Here is a 25,236-nt window from a genome sequence, read left to right on the forward strand (position 1 = left end):
TTCCCCAGTTCTGAAAAAAATCGATAAATTCGACATGGAGTCGAGAATCAGAAACACAAACCGCAAACTGTCTAGGGGACGCAACTCCACCTTTTTTACTAAAATAAAAATTTACCATCATTTTTTCCATGTTTTGCTATTTTTGGCTATAACTCTCTAAAAATGCTTATAGTTATTTCCCTTACAATCCTGAGCAACGCCGGGCGATACTGCTAGTATATATATATATGTGTGTGGAGACGTAATGGCCCAGTGGTTAGGGCAGCAGACTCACGGTTTCGATTCCCAGACCGGGCGTTGTGAGTGTTTATTGAGCGAAAACACCTAAAAGCTCCACGAGGCTCCGGCAGGGGGTGGTGGCGATCCCTGCTGTACTCTTTCGCCACAACTTTCTCTCTCTTTCTTATGCCGGCCTGCTCGCTTAGCCAGCAGGGTGGCGTTCTTTGAAGGCTAAAACAATGCAAAGCGCATTGTGACCAGCGATGTATAGCAACATCTGATAGCCTGGTTGGTCACGATGATCATGATAATATATATATATATATGTAAACCAATTTCAATGCATTTCACCCACATTTGACGTCAATGTTACTTAGTTTGATTTGAAATAAAGAACTTGATTCACTTAATAATCCTAACTTAATCCCGGTCAAAGTCGGGTTATACTGCTAGTTATACTGTTATATAAAGATTAATGAAAAACACAAAACACAAAGACAATTGAATTCCATAATTTTATTTACACAGGATAAAAAAGTATAATTCCAACTAATTATCTATCAGGAAACATGTCTTCAGTGCTGGTGCTGTTATCTCCTATGACTTCCAAACATACAGAAGCATATTCACTAAATATGGGTTCTTGCATGGCTGCTTCAATGGCATGGCTTATGTTATCTGATGAGTTTAGTCTAATAAGCATGTCCCGTAGATGCTGGTTGCTGAGAAGCTCATGTAGTTTCTTAGATGTGTCTGAAAAATAAAAGATATTGATTTTTAGCAACAATAGAGACATAGTTTTGTGGTCAAAAAGTTCATTTTGCAACAACGAGAAATGTGCCACCAGGAATTGAACACAGAACCTTATGATCATGAGCTGGATACCCTAGCCACTAAGCCATGCACCTTCACTGTGGAAGAGGAAGACCGAGGGAAACAGTGGAAGAAGTGAGGAAAGCTGATCGCAAGAGGCTGAACATCACAAAGAAATTTTGAGATTAAATCATTTTTCCTACCAATGGTAGAAGGCCTGAAAATTGGGGTTGAAAGGGTGGGGGTTAGTGAATTAAATAGGCCCCAGTGCTTGACTGATGCTTTATTTTATTGACCCCAAAAGGATAAAAAGCAAACTTGACCACAGTGGGATTTGAACTCAGAAATGTTATCAAGCATTCTGTCCAATGTTCTAATGATTCTGCCACCTTATTGAGATTAATTAATGGTTTCAAATTTTGGCACAAGGCCAGCAATTTTTTTTTGGTGGGGGGGGGGGATAAGTCAATTACATCAACCACGGTACTCAACTGGTACTTATTTTATCAACCCCCTAAAGAATAAAAAGCAATGTCGACCTTGGCAGAATTTGAACTCAGAACATGAAGTCAGATAAAGTGCCCCTAAGCATATTGCCCAGCATGCTACCCTCAATTAGCCACATGCACCACTGGTGGTTTATTGTAAATTTCACACAACCGCCATATGCACCACCAGTGGTACATTTTTATAATCTGAGTAAATATTTTATTCTCTATCTTTGACATGGTTTCAAGAATATTTAAAGAACATGAGTGCTAAATATGAAAGTTTAATCATAAAATATTGAAAACAATTATATCTCTCAATGACTGGCATCCGTGCTAGTGGAGCACTAAGAGAACCATATGAGTGAGATTAGGGCTAGAGCAACAAGCTGGCCTCCGAGCCGATACCAAGTTAAAAACGCCATTTGAGCATGATCGTTACCTGCGTTGCCTTACTGGCACTTGTGCTGGTGGCACGTAAAAAAAAACATTAAGTGAGGTTGTTGCCAGTGCTGCTGGACTGGCTCCTGCGCAGGTGGCACATAAAAAGCATCATTTGAGCGTGGCCGTTGCTAGTACCGCCGGACTGTCCCTCGTGCCAGTGGCATGTAAAAGCACTCACTACACTCTTGGAGTGGTTGGCATTAGGAAGGGCATCCAGCTGTAGAAACCCTGCCAGATCAGACTGGAGCCTGGTGCAGCCATCTAGTTCGCCAGTCCTCGGTCAAATCGTCCAACCCATGCTAGCATGGAAAGCGGACGTTAAACGATGATGATGATGATGATATGGAAAGTGACCACGTGAAATATGTGGCGTTACCAGTAAGTTCCAGAAATAGGCTGTGGCAGTTAATGTGTTAATCCTTTTGCATTTAAACCGACTGTGTCCGGCCAAAATATTCCGTTTTATGTTCAGATTGGCCGGATCTGACCTCTCGTACCTACCTAAAAAATCTCATTTAAAAAACATAGAATCGCATCATCAAAATCTCAAAGCTACAAGATAATACTCGGTTAATTCGAAGCATCTGAATAAATAAGCATTGCATTTGACAGAATAATTTGAATGCTAAAGGGTTAAAATAATAAAAACAACAAACCTAATTTCTTGAGCTGTGATGGTAACACTTGATCTTCTGTCATTTCAACATTTGTTAGATTATATTTACTGCTCTGTTCATCAGGATCATCTCTTCTGGAGTTAGCATTCGGTCGGTCACCATCAGCTAAACTAACATCTAATTGATCATCTCTATCTTTAACAGTCTTTCTTTGTTGAACTTCATCAGAATTTATTTCTTCTTCATCAGATAAACTAACAACCTTTTGCTGTTCGTCTGCATTCAATTTAACATCCGCTGACTTCCCCTTCTCTTCAGTAAGGCTGTTATTATTTCTTTCTTCATTTTCCAGAAAACTAACATTCGTTTTGGTTCTATTTTCACATTCATCAACATCCGCTTTCCCATCTTCCAAGCTTTTAACATTTATTAATCCACAATCAGTAGTACTGATATTCATTAGTCCATCATCAACCTCATCACAGTTTGTTTTTCCATTTTCACATTCTTTAACATTCATTTCTATGTCATCAGCTTTATTAACATTCATTTCTCCATTACCCTTCAAATTAACATTCTCCTGGATATCATCTTCCGGTAAACTATTGTTCCTTTCAATGTCTTCAGCAATATTACCATTTGTCTTCTTACTAATATCCACTTCTCTAGCTTCAGATATACTATCATTCACTATACCATTTTCAGATTCTTTGGCATTCCTCAGGATGCCTTCAGATTCATTAACAGTCATTTGGCTGTCCTCAGATTCTTTAGCAGTCATCAGGGAGTCTTCAACCTCTTTAGCAGTCTTCTGGAGGTCTTCAGGCTCTTTAGCAGTTACCTGGATCTCTTCATTTTTTTTAGTCATATCTTGGTTATCTTCAGATCCTTTAATTTCATTTTGTCCATTTTCTACGTAAAAGAGAAAATAAAATTTAAAACTAAATCAGTTACAGATTTTATATTTGGATAAAAATACAAAAGTCAATAACTAACAATAAATACAAAATCAAAAACGGCGGTGCATCAGCATGGCCGCAGCTCTGAGCTGAAACTAAAAAAAAAAAAAAACTAAAATGCTAATCAATAAAATCCTTGCAATAAATAAATTTATTACAATAGGCACAGGAGTGGCTGTGTGGTAAGTAGCTTGTTTACCAACCACATGGTTCCGGGTTCAGTCCCACTGCGTGGCACCTTGGGCAAGTGTCTTCTTCTATAGCCTTGGGCCGACCAAAGCCTTGTCAGTGGATTTGTAGGCGGAAACTGAAAGAAGCCCGTCGTATATATGTGTGTGCGTGTATGTTTGTGTGTCTGTGTTTGTCCCCCTAGCATTGTTTGACAACCAATGCTGGTGTGTTTATGTCCCCGTCACTTAGCAGTTCGGCAAAAGAGACTGATAGAATAAGTACTGGGCTTACAAAGAATAAGTCCCGGGGTCGATTTGCTCGACTAAAGGTGGTGCTCCAGCATGGCCGCAGTCAACTGACTGAAACAAGTAAAAGAGTAAAGAGAGGCATGGCTGTGTGAAGGTTCAGGCATGGGCGTGTGGCCAGAAGTTTGTTTCCCAACCACTTGGTTCCCGGTTCAGTTCCAGAGCATAGCACCTTGAGCAAATGTCTTTTCAATGCCTTGGGCTGGCCAAAATATTGCGAGTGAATCTGATAGACAGAAACTGAAAGAAGCCTGTTGTGTGTGTGTGTGTATGTGTGTGTGTAGGTGCAGGCGTAGCTGTGAGGTAAGAACTTTGCTTCCCAGCCACTAAGTTCCAGGTTCAGTCCCACTGCATGACACCATGGGCAAGTGTCGTTTATTATAGCCTTGGACCAACCAAAACCTTGTGAGTGGATTTGGTAGATGGAAACTGAAAGAAGCCCATCATATGCATGCGCAGGTGTGTGCATGTGTGTCTATGTTTGACAATTGATGTTGGTGTGTTTACATTCCCACGATTTAGCGGTTTGGCACAAGAGATCAACAGAATATGAACCGGGCTTATTAAAATAAGTACCGAGGTTGATAAGAGAGTACCCCAGCATGGCCACAGTCTAATGAATGAAACAAATAAAATATGAAAAACAATCAACAATAATAAAAAAAAGAATCCATTTCATCTGAACACAAAGATAAATTTTGTAAATAACCATCGTTTCATTGTTCATCATCATCATCTTCTTCGTTTAGCGTCCGCTTTCCATGCTAGCATGGGTTGGACGGTTCAACTGGGGTCTGGGAAGCCAGGAGGCTGCACCAGGCCCAGTCTGATCTGGCAATGTCTCTACGGCTGGATGCCCTTCCTAACGCCAACCACTCCGTGAGTGTAGCGGGTGCTTTTTACGTGCCACCAGCACAGCTGCCAGACGGGGCTGGCAAATGGCCACGGTCGGATGGTGCGTTTTATGTGCCACTGGCACGGGGGCCAGGCGAGGCTAGCAACGGCCACGATCGGATGGTGCTTTTTACGTGCCAGGTAAGGCTGGCAACGGCCACGATCGGATGGCTCGCTTATGTGCCACCAGCACGGAGGCGGAGCTGGCAACGGCCACGTTCGGATGGTTCGCTTACGTGCCACCAGCACTGGTATCACAGCTAAAATTTCCATTGATGTTGATCGATTTCGATTCTGATTCTCACTTGCCTCAACAGGTCTTCACAAGTAGAGTTTTGTGTCCCAAGAAGGAAAGGTATGCATAAGTGGACTGGCTACATCCCAGGTAGAGGCCATGGATTATGGTCTCACTTGTCCTGCCGGGTCTTCTCACGCACAGCATACTTCCAAAGGTCTCGGTCTCTAGTCATTTCACTCTTCCTCATTCACTCCAGTTGTCTGTTGTGGTGTGGTTTCTATAGCTGGATGGCCTTCTTTATGCCAACTACTTAACAGAGTGTGTTGGGTGATTTTTATATGCCACTGGCATGGGTGCCACCATCTTTTAATGTTTGTCTTCCATGCTGGCATGGGTTGGATGGTTTGACAGGAGATGACAAGCTGAAGGGCTGTTCAGGTTCCATGTCTGTTTTGGCATGGTTTCTATGGCTAGATGAGAACCCTTGATTTAAACTGATTATACCCGGACCAAATATTCTGTTTTTATCTTCAAACCAGCCACGTCTGGCCTCTCACACCTACCCTACAATGTCATTGTAAAAATAAACAATCACATCATCAAAAAAGTTCTGTTTTTGCTCCATTCCACTGACAATGATGATGGTGATGACAAAGGTTTACTACATTTAACAAAATCAGACATAATAACACCAAGTTCAAGATATGCAAATTTTAAAACATAAACACAAACAACTCTACCTTGTGAAGTCACACCAGAATTCTCTTTCAATTTTGAAGCACAAGATTCTGTAAAAGATAAAAAATGAAAAATTTAGCAGGCATGGTTGTGTGGTAAGAAGCTTGCTTCCAAAGGCGGCGAGCTGGCAGAAGCATTAGCACACCGGGCAAAATGCTTACGGTATTTCGTCTGCCATTACATTCTGAGTTCAAATTCCGCTGAGGTCGACTTTGCCTTTCATCCTTTCAGGGTTGATAAAGGAAACACACCAGCATTGGTTGTCAAGCGATGCTGGGGGACAAACACAGCCACACAAACATACACACACACACACACACATATATATATACATATATATGACGTCTACTTTCAGTTTCTGTCTACCAGATCCACTCGCAAGGCTTTGGTCAGCCCGAGGCATTAGTAGAAGACACTTGCCCATGGTGTGCCACGCAGTGGGACTGAACCCGGAACCATGTGATTTGTAAACAAGCTACTTACCACACAGCCACTGAGATAGAAGAGTCCCGGACGGAGGGACAGACAGAATTTCATGTTTATTATTATAAGATATAATGCTTCATTTACAATTTATCTAATGTTTCAGCTGTTAGCAGTGAGAAGCTTTACATACCTATGGTGTGTGTTTACAGAATTAAGTGTTTTATAGATACAATACAATGGGAGAAATGGAAAAAACAAAAAGATGTTGTGAGTTTATTGAAATGTTATGTTTTAGTGTGAAGGCGCATGGCTCAGTGGTTAGAGCATCGAGCTTACGATCATGAGGTTGTGAGCTCGAATCCCGGACTGGGCTGCGTATTGTGTTCTTGAGCAATACACTTTATTTCACATTGCTCCAGTTCACTCAGCTGTAAAATTGAGTTGTGATGTCACAGGTGCCAAGCTGTATCGGCCCCTTTGCCTTTCTCTAGGATAACACTGGTGGCATAGAGAGGGGAAGCCGGTATGCATGAGCAACTGCTGGTCTTCCATAAACAACTTTGCCCAGACTTGTGCCTGGAAGGGTTACTTTCTAAATGCAATCCCATGGTCAGTCATGACCAAAGTGGGTCTCAGCATATATATATATATATAGGTTGTGAGTTCGAATCCCGAACCGGGCTGCATGTTGTGTTCTTGAGCAAGACACTTTATTTCACGTTGCTCCAGTTCACTCAGCTGTAGAAATGAGTTGCGACGTCACAGGTGCCAAGCTGTATTGGCCCCTTTGTCTTTCCTTTGGATAACACTGGTGGCATAGAGAGGAGAGGTTGGTATGCATGGGCGACTGCTGGTCTTCCATAATCAACCTTGCCCGGACTTGTGCCTGGGAGGGTAACTTTCTAGGTGCAATCCCACGGCCTGTATCATGACCAAAGGGGGTCTCAGAATATATTTTAATATGAATTAAACCCAAACAAGAAGAGAAACACAACTAACCTGGTAGAGAGAAGTGAATCTTATAACAGCCCAGGGAACAACTGAAATGGAAAGAAATTGAAGATTTTGAAAATAACAGTGATGATGAATACATGTTAGGCAAGACATATAAATAAGAGGAACAGTAAGGCATTGAGATATATGTACATGCATGTGTGTGTGCTAGTGCCACATAAAAAGCACTGAGTCCATGCTGCAGAGGGGTTGGTGTTAGGAAGGGCAACCAGCTGTAAAAACCTTGCCAAAACAGACAGAGTAGCATAGGGTAATTTTCCTAACTGACCATCTCCTGTGAACCATCCTACCTATGCATGCATGGAAGATGGACATTAAATGATGATGATGATATCGTTGCTGTTATGTTAAACTGTTGTATGTCCAAATGCCTTTTTTTCCAATATTTAATTTCGCTTGCAATAGCCAGTTCTTTTGGTTAAACTATTGTATCCCCAGCGGCTTCAGATGCCAAGCACCCACTACACTCATGGAGTGGTTGGCGTTAGGAAGGGCATCCAGCCGTAGAAACATTGCCAGATCAGACTGGGCCTGGTGCAGCCTTCTGGCTTCCCAGACCCCAGTTGCACCGTCCAACCCAAGCCAGCATGGAAAGCGGACGCTAAACGATGATGATGATGATGTAGTACAACAGTTTAGCATTTTTCTAAAAGTGTAGCAAGTCCCATGGTGATGATGATGACGATGAGAAACAACTACAGGAAACAAGAAATTAAAGGTAACTCACTATCTGATCAAACACTTAGGACATTTATAAATGCTGATCTCCTTCAAACAGGATTCACACTTATTTGGCTTCTTTGTAAGTTTCCTCATTTTTGGAGCATCTAAAAAACAGGGAAAAAAAAAAAGAATGAAATAATAAAGTCAGTATTACAAATAGTTTATCTCTCACCCACTCATCATACATACATATAAATACATATATAGGTGCAGGAGTGGCTGTGTGGTAAGTAGCTTGCTAACCAACCACATGGTTCCGGGTTCAGTCCCACTGCATGGCATCTTGAGCAAGTGTCTTCTGCTATAGCCCCGGGCCGACCAATGCCTTGTGAGTGGATTTGGTAGACGGAAACTGAAAGAAGCCCGTCGTATATATGTATATATATATGTGTGTGTGTGTGTATTTGTGTGTCTGTGTTTGTCCCCCAAGCATTGCTTGACAACCAATGCAGGTGCGTTTACGTCCCCGTCACTTAGCGGTTCGGCAAAAGAGACCGATAGAATAAGTAGTGGGCTTACAAAGAATAAGTCCCGGGGTCGATTTGCTCGACTAAAGGCGGTGCTCCAGCATGGCCGCAGTCAAATGACTGAAGCAAGTAAAAGAGAATATACATATATATAAATAAGTAATTAGTAATGGATTTCTCCGAATGTTTACTGGTCTGTTTACAGTTAGGTATTCAAAAGTTAGTATATAAATCCAATAATAATTCTCATATGATAAAGATATTAGTGAAAATCTTGAAGAAACTGCACTGGTATTATAGTAGGGTGGTAACTTCAATGGTTACTAATCAATGGAATAGATACGTGTATGTCTATTTGAAGCAGTATATATATATATATATATATATATACACACACATATATATACATATACACATATAACGGAATTGTAGGTAACGTTAATGCTACTTCATAATAATCATTATTATTATAATTATCATTATATATATATATATTTTCGACCTCGTGTGTACCGTTGGCGATTTTTTTCCTCTGTCTTCCCTTCTCGGGATCTTTCCTTCTCCTAGGTTTCCAACGAAGAGCTCCGCTCGAAACATTAAACCCTCCTTCTTCCCTTCTTTCCTGAGCGTCCAATAATACTATATTTGTTCCACGTCCTCGTGTTGTTGTGTTTTTTTGTTTTCTTGCTTGGATTAACTATATATATATATATATACACATATGAGAGGGATGACCACTATGTGGACAACCCGTATGCTAGAAGTAGATCCACTAAGACCACAGCAGATCTACTTCTAGCATAAGGGTTGTCCACATAGTGGTCATACTTCTCATATGTATATAACACAATTTACTGAGCCTTTAGATTTTATATTCTAGACCACAGGTGTAAAATTGATGTTAATTAAATTAATATCCAATTTCTCACCCTCATTTTAAATTTATATATATTAATATTAGAGAATTTATTTCCAAGTCCACAGTGGTACTAAAACGAATTTCCCACTGTATTATATATATATATATATATATATATATATATATATAAAGGGGTAAAGACCCCCTTCGGTCATGAATGACCATGGGATTGCACCTAGAAAGTTACCCTCCTAGACACAAGTCCGGGCAAGGTTGTTTATGGAAGACCAGCAGTCGCCCATGCATACCAGCCTCCCCTCTCCACGCCACCAGTGTTTATCCAAGGGAAAGACAAAGGTCGATACAGCATGGCACCAGTGACGTCGCAACTCATTTCTACAGCTGAGTGAACTGGAGCAACGTGAAATAAAGTGCCTTGCTCAAGAACACAACACACGCCTTCATATATATGTATATATATATATATATATATATATATATATATATATGTATAGATAGATAGGTTTAAGAGACAGAACCACCTACAAGCAACTCAATCAACATTGAGCGACATTATCTGTGATAGAGATATATAAGATTATATATTATCAACTTAATACCTGCAATTACTATTCTGAATCATACACATTAGATAGACTACGTGCGTTTCATGACAATATATCTATCGATATTGCTAACATAGGTCTCGGAATTCAATACTATTCAGACATTCTTTATAAGCCTAGCACTTATTCTATCAATCTCTTTTGCCAAACCGCAAAGTTACTAGGATGTAAACACACCAACAATGGTGGGCGGACAAACACAAACACACAAATACATCCATATATATATATATATATATATATATATATACATACACAGACACACGATGGCTTCTTTCAGTTTCCATCTTCCACATCCACTCACAAGTCTTTGGTCAGCCCAAGGCTATAGTAGAAGACACTTGCCCAAGGTGCCATGCAGTAGGACTGAACCTGGAGTCATGTGGTTGGAAAGCAAGCTTTTTACCATACAGCCACGCCTGTGTGTCTGTATATGTATATATTTTTATATATATATATATATATATATATATATATATATATTATATACACACATATACATATATATAAACACACATATATATATACACATATATATAAGATATATACATACATATGTATACATCATCATCATCATCATCATTTAGCGTCCGTTTTCCATGCAGCATGGGTTGGACGGTTCTACTGGGGTCTGTGAAGCCAGAAGGCTTCATCAGCCCAGTCAAATCTGGCAGTGTTTCTACGGCTGGATGCCCTTCCTAACGCCAACCACTCCGTGAGTGTAGTGGGTGCTTTTTATGTGCCACCCGCACTGGTGCCAGACAGAGCTGGCAAACGGCCACGAACGGATGGTGCTTTTTATGTGCCACCTGCACGGGGCCAGGCGAGGCTGGCAACGGACACGAAACGGGGCGGTGCTGGCAACGGTCGCGAAACGGAAAGTTCTTACATGCCACCGGCACTGGTAACACATCTGCAATTTCCATTGATCAATTTCGATTCTGATCCTCACTTGCCTCAATGGGTCTTCACAAGCAGAGTTCGACACTGGTAACACATCTGCAATTTCCATTGATCGATTTCCATTGATCGATTTCGATTCTGATCCTCACTTGCCTCAATGGGTCTTCACAAGCAGAGTTTCGGCACTGGTAGCACATCCGCAATTTCCATTGATCGATTTCGATTCTGATCCTCACTTGCCTCAACACGTCTTCACAAGTAGAGTTTTGTGTCAAGAAGGGAAGGTATGCATACGTAGGCTGGCTCCATCCCATGTAGAAGGCCACGGGTTGTGGACTCATATACATATATATATATATATATATATACATATATATATACATACATATATATACATACATATATATACATACACATTTATACATACACATATATACATACACATATATACATACACATACATATATATATAATCTAATATAGACAGCAGTGTGCAATGTGTTACCAAAACTATAATTGCCACTAAATATAACTAGGGTGTTAGAACACCTACACTGCTAAAAATAAGAGCTATACATATATATACAAAATAAGAAAATGGAGAAATACACCTTAATCAATAATCAACTACCAGATAATACCCATTCACATAATTTATTAACCAACTACATATGAACATCAAAATCAAACATAATAGTACAGAACAAAACAGTGCATATCAATGAGTAATATGATACAAATAGATGATTGTGTGTGTGTGTGTGTGTGTGTTTGTCCACCCACCAACGTTTGACAACCGGTGTTGGTGTGTTTATCTCCCCATAACTTGGTTCGACAAAGGAGACCAATAGAATAAGCACCAGGCTTACAAGGAATAAGTCATGGGGGTTGATATTTGCTCAACTAAAAGCGGTGCTCCAGCATGGCCGCCGTCAAATAAAAAGAATGGAAGAAGAATATATATATGCACTTGATATGTTCAATTAATCAGTCCTCACAGTTTTTACTTTCTTTGTACAAAATTCTTCAAGGCAACAAAGAGGAATCTATTGCCAATAAATTTTGAATCCATTCTCTCAATCGTTTTCATGCCATTGTTCAGACGTGGCACAGCTTGGCGAAAATTACTGCTATAATTAGTTGGTGTTACCATGCGTAGACTTAGCAGCAGTCAGTTTCTGCTTATAAATGAAACCATTTCTCATCTAAAGTTAGAAAGTGTTCTTTGTGACCTATATAATGTTAGACCTGAACTTTATCACCTTCTGTTAACTATCTCAAATGGTTATATCACCACCACCACCACCACCACCACCACTGCCATCATCATCATCATCATCTATGGCAGACGAAAACTGAAAAGAACCTGTTGTGTGTGTGTGTCATCATCATCATTTAATGTCTGTTTTCCATGCTGGCATGGGTTGGATGGTTTGACAGGAGCTGATCAGCTGAAGGGCTGTTTAGGCTCCCTGTCTGTTTTGGCGTGGTCTCTACAGCTGGATGCCCTTCCTAGTGCTAACCATTTTACAGAGTGCACTGGGTGCTTTTTGAGTGGCACCAGCACTCACAAGCCTGCAAGATGCTCAGCTGGAAGGAGTCGCAAGGGATGAGCCTGTATGCAAAGGGCAACCACACTTTTACTTAGTTTGATGTGTTTTTTTAAGCACATAAATAATACACAGGGGTGGATGTATGGTAAGAAGCTTGCTTCTCAACCATATGGTCCAGGGTTCAGTCCCACTGCATGACACCTTCGGCAAGTGTCTTCCACTATAAGCCTCAGGACAACCAAGGTTTTGTCAGTCGATTTGGTAGACAGAAACTGAAAGAAGCCTATTGTATATATGCATACATGTGTATACACAGATATATATATATTAGTGACCCCCTTCAGTTATGAATGACCATGGAACTGAACCTAGAAAGTCACCCTTTAAAGCACAAGTCTGGGCAAGGTTTAAGGAAAACCAGCAGTCGCCCATGCATACCAGCCTTCTCTCTCCACGCTATTGATGCTATCCAAGGGAATGGCAAAGGCCGATACAGCTTGGCACCAATGACATCGCAAGAAAAAAGAAATCCTTCCCCCACCCCCACCTCTAACCCCACAATCTTTTATTCATACGAACGTGACTGATATGAAATATGTTATAAATAACAGTGACAAACTTAATAGAGACCGCAGGAAATTGTTGTTGACAAACAACAGCAGTAATTGTATTCACCTCAACAGATGTCATTGATTGGTTGAAATTGCCGAAATGCAAGAAATTTAACAAGAAATAGCTTACAAACTACAGAATTTTCTCAAGAAAGCCAAGAGAAAAAGATGTTTTATGTAACACATTCGACCAGTATACGAAGTTTAAAAGTGTTTAGTTACAAAGAAATTATTTTTTAAATCTGCCGGTCAAAGTGAAAAGATCCCTTCTCTGTCTCTCTCTAACCTTTCATCATCTGACACAAGTTCTCCACCTCAAATGCCCACACCCTTCTCAAAATCCTTTATCGTGTGAGTTACTTGATGCCCCTGCCAGTGTTGGTGCCACGTAAAAATCATCCAGTCCACACTGAAAAGCAGTTGGCATTTGTAAGGGCATTCAGCTGTAAAAATCTTGCCAAAAATAACTTCGCCAACACTAGTGCCACGTGAAAAGCACAGAGTCCACTTTGCAGAGTGGTTGATGTTAGGAAGGGCATCCAGCCGTAAAAATTCTGCCAAAACAGATACAGTAGCCTGGGGTAGTCTTCTGCCTGGCCGACTCCTGTCAATCATCCTACCCATGCATGCATGGAAGACAGACATTAAACGATGATGATGATGACAATGATGGTGTATAGGTTGGTCAGGACATCTAGGTCCCAAGTCCTTCTAGGCAAAGAACATGTCTCAGGCGGAGATAAAGAATCCATGCACCACCCGTTTTCGGCGTAACAAAAACCCTAACCAGCGGGTGCACGTATTCTTTACCTTCGCCCATGTCTCATCCAAATGTATGTGAGTGTGTGGTATACAGTCTGCAGTGGAAGGGCCCCGAAACAGCTTCACCACCTGATAAAACATCAACTCCTACATTTGGAGGTGGAGAACAACAACACTCAGCGCACAAGTGTTTGTATGTGGCTATAGAGACGTCTCGCGTATATAAACACGTCATCAGTTTTGAAACACGTGTATTTGTATAAACACCGAAGATGTGTGAGAATGCAGAAAAGTCCTGTGTTTAAACACACATGTCATCGCTATATTCGTCAAATACACGTAAGTATATACATGTTCATATACACATATGTTTGGTTATAGACCGTAAACAAAACACAAATACCATACTACTAGAAGTATCGCCCGGCGTTGCTCGGGTTTGTTTCGACCCTTTAGAATTGGAATTTTTGAAAAGTAAAAGTTTTGCATTATGTAGCTTGTTATTCTCTTTAAGTGAACATTTTTCTGGTTGAAATACACCGAAAAATGGTGATACAGCAGTTAAAAAATTGTAAAAATAGGGATTTTCATAGAAAAAAAGCACCTTTTTGGTGTAAATAATTTTTGGTCTTAACATGGTCTGATTTGAATTTTTTTCTTCTACGGAAGGAAGAGCAAGCCTTCTTCTATCATACTCTCAATTTTGGTCAACTTGCGCCGCAGGGTCTCGGAGGAGATAGTGTTAGTTGAAGGCTACCAAACCTGCCATACACAGACAACTTCAGCTTTATATATAGAGAGATTCGTGACAGCTATTCCGAAAGTCCGCTTATATAAACACACCCATACACAGGGGATGCGTCGAATTAGCGGTCCTTCGAGCGTCGGTAGAATATTTCGCAGTATTTATTCCACCTCTTTGCCTTTCTAGTTAGTCCTCGAAGCAATTCTCCACCTATTCCTTCTTCTCTCTCTCTCTCTGGGCAGACCTGCTGATGGACTGGTCCTCACTTGATCTAAAAATGCCCAAGATACGCCGTGTGTCAGGACAGCATCTCCTATGACTCCGTCAGAAGTTGAGGGCCCAAGGCAAAGACACAAGCACACACATATATCCATACGGACTGCGTGTGTGCGTAAACGTGCGCGTGAGTTGTTATAGAAACGCCCAATGTGTAAATATGTCGTCAATACACAGGTGTGTATACATCGAAGACAGGAAGGAAAACCCGACATGTCGTGCATGCATATGCATCACACACACACACAAGTCTAGTTCATTTAACTTTTTTACCCTTTCATTTATTTAATCGCCAATCAAGAACAATAGAAAAATGGCGAGCAAAAATCAACGCCGAGATCGAAAAAGCAAAAACGTTGCTGTATTTATGGCTGGAATGGTTACAGTTATAATCATGTTGGTAAAAATTCTGCCCAAACAGATACAGTAGCCTGGGGTAGTCTTCTGCCTGGCCGACTCCTGTCAACCATCCTACAAGAATAAAAGCGGTAAAAAGCGATCTGCCAGTGTGGGTCAAATCGTGGTGGTCACCAATGGACAGCTGATGAAGAAAACTTTCCGTAACGTAATTGAAATATTAATAAGTTTCAACAACAATCATCCATCCATCTATCTCCTATACCCACTATTTCTGAGGTCATGGGGGCAGAGTCCTTAGGTACCTTCTCCATGGGCCCCTATTAGAAGCATCCGTAATTACACTTTCCGATACGATTCCCAAACATGACTAAAAGAAATTATAGATATCCAATCTTCCTGGTTTTGGTCTAGTCCTGGGTCACCTGCCGGTTACTTCGGTTAATTCGTCTTACGATTCTTTCCTGTTTTCGGAAAATTTTAGTGAATTTTTGTTCTACATGTGGGAATTCATACGATTATTAAAAAAAAAAAAAATTAGCATCTAATTTTTTAAATCCTCCATCCAATAAATCCGAAAATCTCTACTCCTTTTCCATTTTTTTTTAATATCAGAGTTTAAAATACGGACTGTCCGAACTTTTTTGTTTAAATCCGAGCAAAGGAGCACCCTTGGGTACATCATTATTCCATCAAATATGTTTATTAGGTGAAAAATATCGAAAAACATCAATGTGGTTCAGTCCCACTGCGTGACATCTTGGGCAAGTGTCTTCTGCTATAGCCCCGGGCCGACCAATGCCTTGTGAGTGAATTTGGTAGACGGAAACTGAAAGAAGCCTGTCGTATATATGTATATATATATGTGTGTGTGTGTCTCTGTTTGTCCCCCTAGCATTGCTTGACAACCGATGCTGGTGTGTTTACGTCCCCGTTACTTGGCGGTTCGGCAAAAGAGACCGATAGAATAAGTACTGGGCTTACAAAGAATAAGTCCCAGGGTTGATTTGATCGACTAAAGGCGGTGCTCCAGCATGGCCGCAGTCAATTGATTGAAACAAGTAAAAGAGTAAAAGAGTGTCAGAATGACAAAGAGAGGGGACAGTATCAGGTGGTCATGAGATTTGCTAAAAATAACAGCTAAATCCCCCATAAATCACACATTTTCTTTTTGTATAATCGTATGTATTCCCGTGTGTAGAATACAACTTCGCAAACATTTTCTGAAAATCATAAAAACTAAAAAAAGTTATGAAGGGTTCTATGGGGTGATTAAACCAGAACTCCGCCCGGTTTTCTGCTCACATGGTTTTTGTTTTTAAGTTGTGTTTACAAAAAGATGCATTAAATGACAGATTATAACAAAGAATACAAGCAAAATATATAAAGGAAAGGTCAAAAGACATGTTATATAATGACAGTTATGTCGAAATACGTTATAATATAAATAATTTAAAGCATTAAGGTCAGGCTGAAAATAATTTAAGAATTTCTTACACATGTTGACGGCTGACAGACAGGAAGTCAAGCTCTTGATCGGAAGTTAATAACATTAATCTCCTGCAGAAAATGAGTAAAGACCTCGTAGTTGGGCTAAAATAATCAGTTACGATTGGCCGTGCTGAGACTACCACGAAGGATTTGGGTCGAACAAATTTACCCCGATACTTTTTTTTTAAAGCCTGCTACTTATTCTATCGGTTTCTTGGGCCGAACAGCTACGTTATGCTGGGGGACGTAAACAAACAAACACCTATTTTCAAGCAGGATCTTTTCGGTTTGAACGGCAGTTTTTTCAAGCGGTGTCATATAAAATTGTTCCCCATAATTATGACCCTAGTATCGATCTATTATTGCATTTCAACCTGTTTTAGGGTTAGGTGTGAGGGGAAGGAGATCTTTTTTTCTTCAGAAATTTAAATAAACCCAATCTGTTTCTTAAACTAAGGACATATTCATACGGCACAGAATGTTTTCACCTCAATAGATGTCATTGATTGGTTGAAATTGCAGAAATTGAAAAAAGAAATCCAATAAATATATTACAAACTATAAAATTTTCTCAATAAAACCAAGAGAAAAAATGTTTTATAAACACATTCTACCAGTATACGAAGTTTAAAAGTATTTAGTTATGTGGAAATTATTTTTAAAAAATGCCGTTCAAACCGAAAAGATCCCTATCGGCTTCTTGGGCCGAACAGCTGCGTTATGCTGGGGGACGTAAACAAACTAACACCTATTTTCAAACAGTGCTGGGGGAGAAACATGATGACACAAGCACATAAATACATACAGATATAGACACACACACACACATCCTCCTCATCATCATCGTTTAACATCCGCTTTCCATGCTAGCATGGGTTGGACGATTTGACTGAGGACTAGCGAACCAGATGGCTGCACCAGGCTCCAGTCTCAATCTGGCAGAAATTCTACAGTTGGATGCCCTTCCTAATGCCAACCACTCTGAGAGTGTAGTGAGTGCTTTTACGTGCCACCAGCACGAGGGCCAGTCAGGCGGTACTGGCGAGCTGGCAGAAACATTAGCATGCCGGGCGAAATGCTTTGCAGTATTTCGTCTGTTGTTATATTGTGAGTTCAAATTCCGCCACGGTCGACTTTACCTTTCATCCTTTCGGGGTCGATAAATTAAGTGCCAGTTATGCACTGGGGTCGATGTAATCAACTTAATACTTATGTCTGTCCTTGTTTGTCCCTTCTATGTTTAGCCCCTTGTGGGTAGTAAAGAAATAGGTACTGGCAACGGCCATGCTCAAATAGTGTTTTTTACGTGCCACCTGCAGAGGAGCCAGTCCAACGGCACTGCCAACGACCTCGCTTGAATGTTTACCCACGAACCACCAGCACAAGTGCCAGTAAGGCAACGCTGGTAACAATCACGCTCGAATGGTGGTTTTTACATGCCACCAGCATGACGTGCCACATTTACATACAAACATACACAGGATCTATGTATATATATATATATACTAGGATCTATGTATATATATATACTAGCATGGAAAGCGGACGTTAAACGATGATGATGATGATATATATATATAGGCGCAGGAGTGGCTGTGTGGTAAGTAGCTTGTTTACCAACCACATGGTTCCGGGTTCAGTCTCACTGCGTGGCACCTTGGGCAAGTGTCTTCTACTATAGCCTTGGGCTGACCAAAGCCTTGTGAGTGGATTTGGTAGACGGAAACTGAAAGAAGCCCGTCGTATATATGTATACATATGCGTGTGTGTGTTTGTGTGTCTGTGTTTGTCCCCCTAGCATTGCTTGACAACCGATGCTGGTGTGTAAGTACTGGGCTTACAAAAGAATAAGTCCCGGGGTCGAGTTGCTCGATTAAAGGCGGCGCTCCAGCACGGCCGCAGTCAAATGACTGAAACAAGTAAAAGAGTAAAAGAGACAGAATATATAGGTGAGGGAAAGCAGACGTTAAATGATGATGAAGATGATGATGATTGTTAAAGGTGGGTGAACTGGCAAAACTGTTGGCATACCAAACAAAATACTTAGGGGTATTTCATCCATTATTATGTTCTGGGTTCAAATTCTGTTATGGCCATTACTGTCTCAAGTTTTAGGTCTCATAGGGTCAGTTACCTAGTTTCCATAATGTATAAGCGGCCAAAATCACATTTTCCTTGAACAGGACACCATTCCGTTGCAGAGTTACCTATTTACAGCTGAGTGGACTGGGCTAATGGGAAATTAAGTGTTTTGCACAAGAATACAATGCACTGCCCAGTCCAGGAATTGAAACCATGGTCCAAAAGGATGGAGGGCAAAGTCAACCTCAGTACGGTTTGAACTCAGAGCTCAAAGGGTCAGGAAAAAAAATACTACAAAGCATTCTGCTCTAACAACCCTGCCAGTCCCTCTGGTAAGGCTAGTAGATTAGAATCTTCTTCTTCTCCTCCTCCTCCTCCTCCTTCTTCTTCTTCTCCTCTCCTTCTTCTTCTTCTCCTCTTCTTCTTCTTCGTCTTCTTCTCCTCCTCCTCCTTCTTCTTCTTTTCCTTCTTCTCCTCCTCCTTCTCCTCCTCCTCCTCCTCCTCCTCCTTCTTCTTTTCCTTCTTCTTCTCCTCCTCCTCCTCCTTCTTCTCCTCCTCCTTCTTCTTCTTTTCCTTCTCCTCCTCCTCCTCCTTCTTTTCCTTCTTCTCCTCCTCCTTCTTCTTTTCCTTCTTCTTCTCCTCTCCTCCTCCTCCTTCAAAACCACCATTGTTCGCTTTACCTTCCCATCCACAACAGACACCAGCATCTCCTCTGCCTCCTCCCCCCTCCCTTCATCATTGTTCATGATTAAAGTCTTTTTCCTGCTGATATGAGTTGGACTCAAATTAAAAATACAAACTGGAACATGTCATGGTTTATACATTGAACTCACAACCTCGAGTTGACCTCTCAGACAGATGAGCCAAATATTATCATCATCATCATACTCTCTCTACTCTTTTACTTGTTTCAGTCATTTGACTGTGGCCATGTTGGAGCACCACCTTTAATCGAGCAACTCAACCCCGGGACTTATTCTTTGTAAGCCCAGTACTTATTCTATCGGTCTCCTTTGCCGAACAGCAGTTTTGGGAGAGGAGTTAAGTTGATGTCTTTGACCCCAATACTCAGCTGGTACTTATTTTATGGACTCTGAAAGGATGACAGGTAAAGTCGACCTCAGTAGAATTTGAACTCAGATTGTAAAAATGGATGAAATGCTGTGAAGCTTTTTGCCTAGAGGGCTAATGACTCTGCATGTTTGCTGCCTTAAAATGGTAAATAATATTGATTTCAAATTTTGGCACAAGGCCAGCAATTTCGGGGAGGGGATAAGTCAATAACATCAACCTCAGTGCTCAACTGGTACTTATTTTACTGGCCCTGGAAGGATGAAAGATAAGTCGACCTCAGCAGAATTTGAATTCAGAATCTGTCAGCTCACTGCTTTAGTAATAATAATAATAATAATAATAATAATAGTAATAATCCTTTATACTATAGGCAAAGATTTTGTAGGGATTTTGTTCCCTTGTCATAAGCATCCTGTCCCTGCCATAGGCCTCCTAACCCTAGTATAGGCATCCTACCCCTACAACAAGTATTCTACCCCTAGCATAAGTATCTTGCTTGGTGATGAACATCCTACCCCTGTGATAAGAACCCTACCCTACCCCTGCAATAAGCATCCTAACCCTGGTTAGTGAAAGAGTGAAGATAACATAGGTTCAAAAGGACCCTTTAGTTATGTCCTAACTTGGACCTGACAGCGTTTCTTGGACTTGGGTGACAAAAAAAAAAGGCGGGGTTCATTCAGTACACTTGCACTTAAGTGGCTGTCGTTAGGAAATTTATCCTGATACAGAAAACAAAAGAAAAATAGAACATATGAATGAAACTTGATCAATCATTCTGCTTAGAGGACAGTAATTCTGAATAAGAACTGACTCAGATGGTGTTGACTCATCTGACTCATGCCGGCATGGAAAAGTGGATGTAAATATAATGTTGATGATGAAGAATGATGATATCTTTCATGTTAGCACAGCTATCTCATTGAAATTAATATATTACATCATATAAAGGTGGCGAGCTGGCAGAATCGTTAGCATGCTGGGCAAAATGCTTAGCAGTATTTTATCTGTCTTTACATTCTGGGTTCATATCCTGCCAAAGTCAACTTTGCCTTTCATCTTTTCAAGGTTGATAAAATAAGTACTAGCTGAACACTGGGGTTAATGTAATTGACTTACCCCTCCCCTAAAATTGCTGGCCTTGTACCAAAATTTGAAGCCACAATTAATATTCACTAATATTAAATATTCACTATTAATCCACAATTAATATTCACTAACGTGCTGGTGGCACGTAAAAAGCACCATCCGATCATGGCTGTTTGCCAGCCCCGCCTGGCCTCCGTGCCGGTGGCACGTAAAAAGCACCATCCGATCATGGCTGTTTGCCAGCCTCGTCTGGCACCTGTGCCGGTGGCACGAAAAAAGCACCCACTTCATTCATGGAGTGGCTGGCGTTAGGAAGGGCATCCAGCCGTAGAAACATTGCCAGATTAGACTGGGCCTGGTGCAGCCTTCCGGCTTCCAGACCCCAGTTGCACCGTCCAACCCATGCCAGCATGGAAAGCGGACGCTAAACGATGATGATGATGATGATTAAAGGTGGAAAGCTGACGGAGCCATTAACATGCTGTACAAAATGCTTGGCGGCATTTCCTGTCTTAATGCTCTGAGTTCAACTTCCTGCTGAGTCTGACTTTGCCTTTCATCCTTTCGAGGTCAATAAAATATATACCAGTTGAACACTAGGGTCGATGTAATCAACTTACCCTCTCCCCGGAATTTGCTGGCCTTGTGCCAAATTTCAGAAGCAATATTTACTAACATTGGCAATTTTCCCCACACTGATTCAGGTGTGAAGGAGTACAAAATTTCTAATGGCTTACATCTGTTAATTGAAATGGGAACAGCAGAAGTGTATATGGTTTCACTTTAATTAGCAGGTATTATAAGTAATGCACCTATATTTGTCACAGGAAGAAAATATTTTGTATACATTAATTAAAAAGTTATAGAGAACATTGAATGCTCATTACATGCCTTTTTTTTTTTTACCTTTTTTACTTGTTTCAGTCATTAGACTGTGGCCATGCTGGGGCACCACCTTAATGCATTTTTAGCGGAATGAATTGACCCCAGAACTTAATTTCTTTGCTAAAATTGATACTTATTCTGTTAGTCCCTCTTCTTAAACAAGTAAATTTCAAAAAGCAAAGCTGTAAGAACTGGCTTTTTTTTTAAAGAAAAAGATAAAAGAAAAATTGTTTATTTCTTCAATTTTGTTTCTTATTTGTTTCAGTCGTTTGACTGTGGCCATGCTGGAGCACTGCCTTTTAGTCGAAGAAATTGATCACAGGACTTATTCTTTGTAAGCCTAGTACTTACACTATCGGTCTTTTTTGCTGAACTGCTAATTTACAGGGATGTAAACACACCGACATCAGTTGTCAAGCGATGGTGGGAGGACAAACACAGGCACTCACACACACACATACAAATATATACATATATATATGACGAGCTTCTTTCAGTTTCCATCTACCAAATCTACTCATAAGATTTTGGTCAGCCTGAGGCTATAGTAGAAGATACTTGCTCAAGGTGCCATGCAGTGGGACTGAACCAGCAACCATGTGGTTGGGAAGCAAGCTTCTTACCACACAGCCAATAAGGTTTTAATTAATCACCCTTATTAGAATAGGCTAGATCATCATTATCATCATCATCATCCAAACATACATATATACTCATATATATATTCTTTTATTCTTTTACTTTTCTCGGTTATTTTTCTGCAGCCATGCTGGAGCACTGCCTTGAAGGGTTTTAGGCAAACAAATCGACCCCAGGACTTACTTTTTAAGCCTTCTACTTATTCTATCGATCTCTTTTGTCCAACTGCTAAGTTACGGGGGCGTAAACAAACCAGCACCGGTTGTCAAACGGTGGTGGGAGTGGCAAACTAACACAAAGACACACACCTATACACATACATATACGTGACGGTCTTCTTCCAGTTTCCGTCTACCAAATCCACTCACAAGTCTTGGTCGACCAGATGCTATAGTAGAAGACACTCAGCTCGTGCGCCACCCAGTGGGACTGAACCCAGAACCGTGTGGTATGGAAGCACGCTTCTCACTACAAAAGCTTGCTTGTGGCAATATCCGGTTCAATTTTTACGTCTACTCACTCTCGCTCGCAAGAATGAAATCTCTAAGAAGAAAACTCTTGGCCAAAGTACGATGCAAAGGGATTGATCCCGGAACTACGTGGTTGCGAGACGAACGTCTTAACCACGTAGCCAAATCATGTGGGTGAAACTCTTTGTGCTGTCCATGACGCCCAGATATGTTAGTCATAGTGAGAAAAAAGATTCGATACTATACTATAAGATGGAAGCATAATTTTTAATATGGTAGCTATTTTTAGATGATATAAAACTAAAAAAAGATTAATTCAAGATTTTTTTTTTTGTTCTTTCTCGTGTTTCAATGAATTATGTGTTCGGTAGTGCGCATGTCCTTACTAACCGGAAGTAGCGTGTCCACTGCTAAGTCACATTCTTGTTTTAGGTTCGAGTCGAAGATCCAACCTTGTTTTGCTCGCTTTCTCTTCTTATATCTGGCCTCTATCAATCTCTCGTCAGCCTTCTCGCTATCCTAATAACCGGACAGAAACAGGTAGGACTTGTTATACCTGAGAGTATCGCAAGATTCCCTTCCTCGAAGTTGGCAAACTGAATCGACGAAAGAGAATTGAGAAGGAAAACACGCAATGTTGGCCGAACATCAGAACCAGGAGGAAAGTTAAAGTAAGGACACACCGAACACTACGAGCAACACGTTTACTTTTATATATATATCAAGAGTAATTTTCACCGTTTCTATTAGAGAAGAGAGAGATTATAACGGGTTTGAGTAATGCGCCATACACACATGTATATACGTGACCATACGTTTATGTATATATAGATATAGTTGTTATTTACTAATATATTATATATTTATGTATATATGTATTGTTTATTTTGTATGTTGGTGAAGCGAATGAACTGTAAAAATGCAGGTGACGGTCACAACTTTATCGGACAAAGTATTCACTATTGAAGTTAGCGAAGACTTGGAACTAGAAAACTTTAAAGCGCTCTGTGAATTCGAAACCGGTATTCCGGCCAAGGAAACTGCAATTCTTCTGAATGGTAGGCCTTTACGCGATGATAAAGCCAGCTTAAAAAGCTATGGAATCGGACATAATGATATCTTACTTCTGCAGCATATGCGAGGGGTGACAGGTCTCACCCTCCCGACCAATACTCCGTTTTCGGCGAACACATCTCAACGATCACCTGGACACGGTGGACCAGGTAAACGAACTATATATTTTTTTTTCATTGTTTATTGTTGTTTTTATTATGCGATAATGATTTTATTGGCATGGAGGGCCCAGTTAGTTGATAGAATGTTGTAATATCTAGTGTCCTCTTTATATGTTCTTAGTTCAAATCTCACGAGTCAATTTTACCTTTCAAAATGCAAAACATCGATATCCGTAGTGCCTGTCCCCTGCAACAATTGGTCTTGTGTCTCTACTCGAAAGAAATCAATAATTCTCTTGATCTGCTTTGCTAAATACAGCTGTGTGTTAAACTAAAGAAATTATTTTAGTTACTGTTGTCTCCACGAAACTTTCAACATTAGATCGATACCAAGCTAAAAACATCTAGGTTGGTATAGTAACTAATACTTTCATCTCGCGTGTGTATAATATATATATATATATATATATATATATATATGTATATATGGGTGTGTGAGAGTGATCTATATATACTTGGTGATATTCCATTATATACCCCAATCTTTCGCGACAATAGTGCTTAGCTTAGTTTATGAAAGTTTCCTATGAAATTTCTTTATACCATTTCGAAAACAAAAAAAAAAGTCTTTTACTCTGTTTTGTTTATTCCTTGCTATTATTATTATTTGTCAATTCTCTCTAGAAAGTTCCATTGGACTTCTTCCTTTTTACTGTTTGATCTTCCTATGTGTGACTCAGCCGTCAGTTACTCACTTCTCCGCCGTTCCTGGTACGCACACTTTACACTTCACGTGATGTGTAGTAAAACAAGGTACCCTCTTCTTCTTTAAGTGAAGCGTGTTGATGAATCTAATTATAATTATATATATTATTTTACGTGTACTTTCACGAAAACATTTCTTTTAACCGTGACCTATCTAAGAACATGTTCTGGCTTACAACAGCTGATAGATAGCAGGAGACGATCTTGTGTTTAAAAATAGGTTTCATTCAAACTACTTCATTCACTCATTTTGCTACGGGGAACTTTTTTTCTTTTTTAAGCAGCAACAACTTGAATACAAAGTATTTTAATTATACCTCAAACTAATTAATTGTGGTTTATTCCAAACTCCTCTTGG

General features: G+C 40.3%; 2 protein-coding genes across 3 annotated transcripts in view; one reads left to right on the forward strand and one right to left on the reverse strand.

The window, feature by feature from the left end:
• Positions 1–720: 720 nt before the first annotated feature.
• Positions 721–24,353, reverse strand: LOC115224775 (uncharacterized protein DDB_G0290685). 2 transcript variants are annotated; one of them, XM_036513591.1, is made up of 6 exons: positions 24,320–24,353; positions 8,054–8,153; positions 7,312–7,352; positions 5,889–5,936; positions 2,621–3,493; positions 721–972 (listed from the first exon to the last, which is right to left on the reverse strand). In XM_036513591.1, the coding sequence occupies exons 1-6, from the start codon at positions 24,336–24,338 to the stop codon at positions 773–775; spliced, it is 1,281 nt and encodes a 426-aa protein (XP_036369484.1). In that variant the 5' UTR covers positions 24,339–24,353; the 3' UTR covers positions 721–772. The 2 variants fall into 2 exon arrangements, with proteins under 2 accessions (XP_036369484.1, XP_029651545.1); XM_029795685.2 differs by lacking the exon at positions 24,320–24,353 and adding an exon at positions 16,706–16,925.
• Positions 14,020–25,236, forward strand: part of LOC115224774 (protein DDI1 homolog 2) — a 35,850-nt gene continuing 24,633 nt past the window's right edge. Inside the window, exons 1-2 of the mRNA XM_029795684.2 lie at positions 14,020–14,169; positions 23,842–24,161. Of these exons, the coding sequence (XP_029651544.1) occupies positions 23,858–24,161 (304 nt within the window). The 5' untranslated portion in view covers positions 14,020–14,169; positions 23,842–23,857. The remainder of the gene's footprint in view (positions 14,170–23,841; positions 24,162–25,236) is intronic.

Source organism: Octopus sinensis, linkage group LG26 (genome assembly GCF_006345805.1).
Source record: "Octopus sinensis linkage group LG26, ASM634580v1, whole genome shotgun sequence".
Lineage (NCBI taxonomy): Eukaryota > Metazoa > Mollusca > Cephalopoda > Octopoda > Octopodidae > Octopus > Octopus sinensis.

What these genes read in the sequence shown, in the direction of transcription:
- LOC115224775 (XM_036513591.1), bottom strand. An exon ending in CCTAAGTGTTTGATCAGATA is followed by an intron (nt 7,353 to 8,053) that starts GTGAGTTACCTT and finishes TTTCCATTTCAG; the next exon opens with TTGTTCCCTGGGCTGTTATA. An exon ending in ATCACAGCTCAAGAAATTAG is followed by an intron (nt 973 to 2,620) that starts GTTTGTTGTTTT and finishes TTTATTTTTCAG; the next exon opens with ACACATCTAAGAAACTACAT.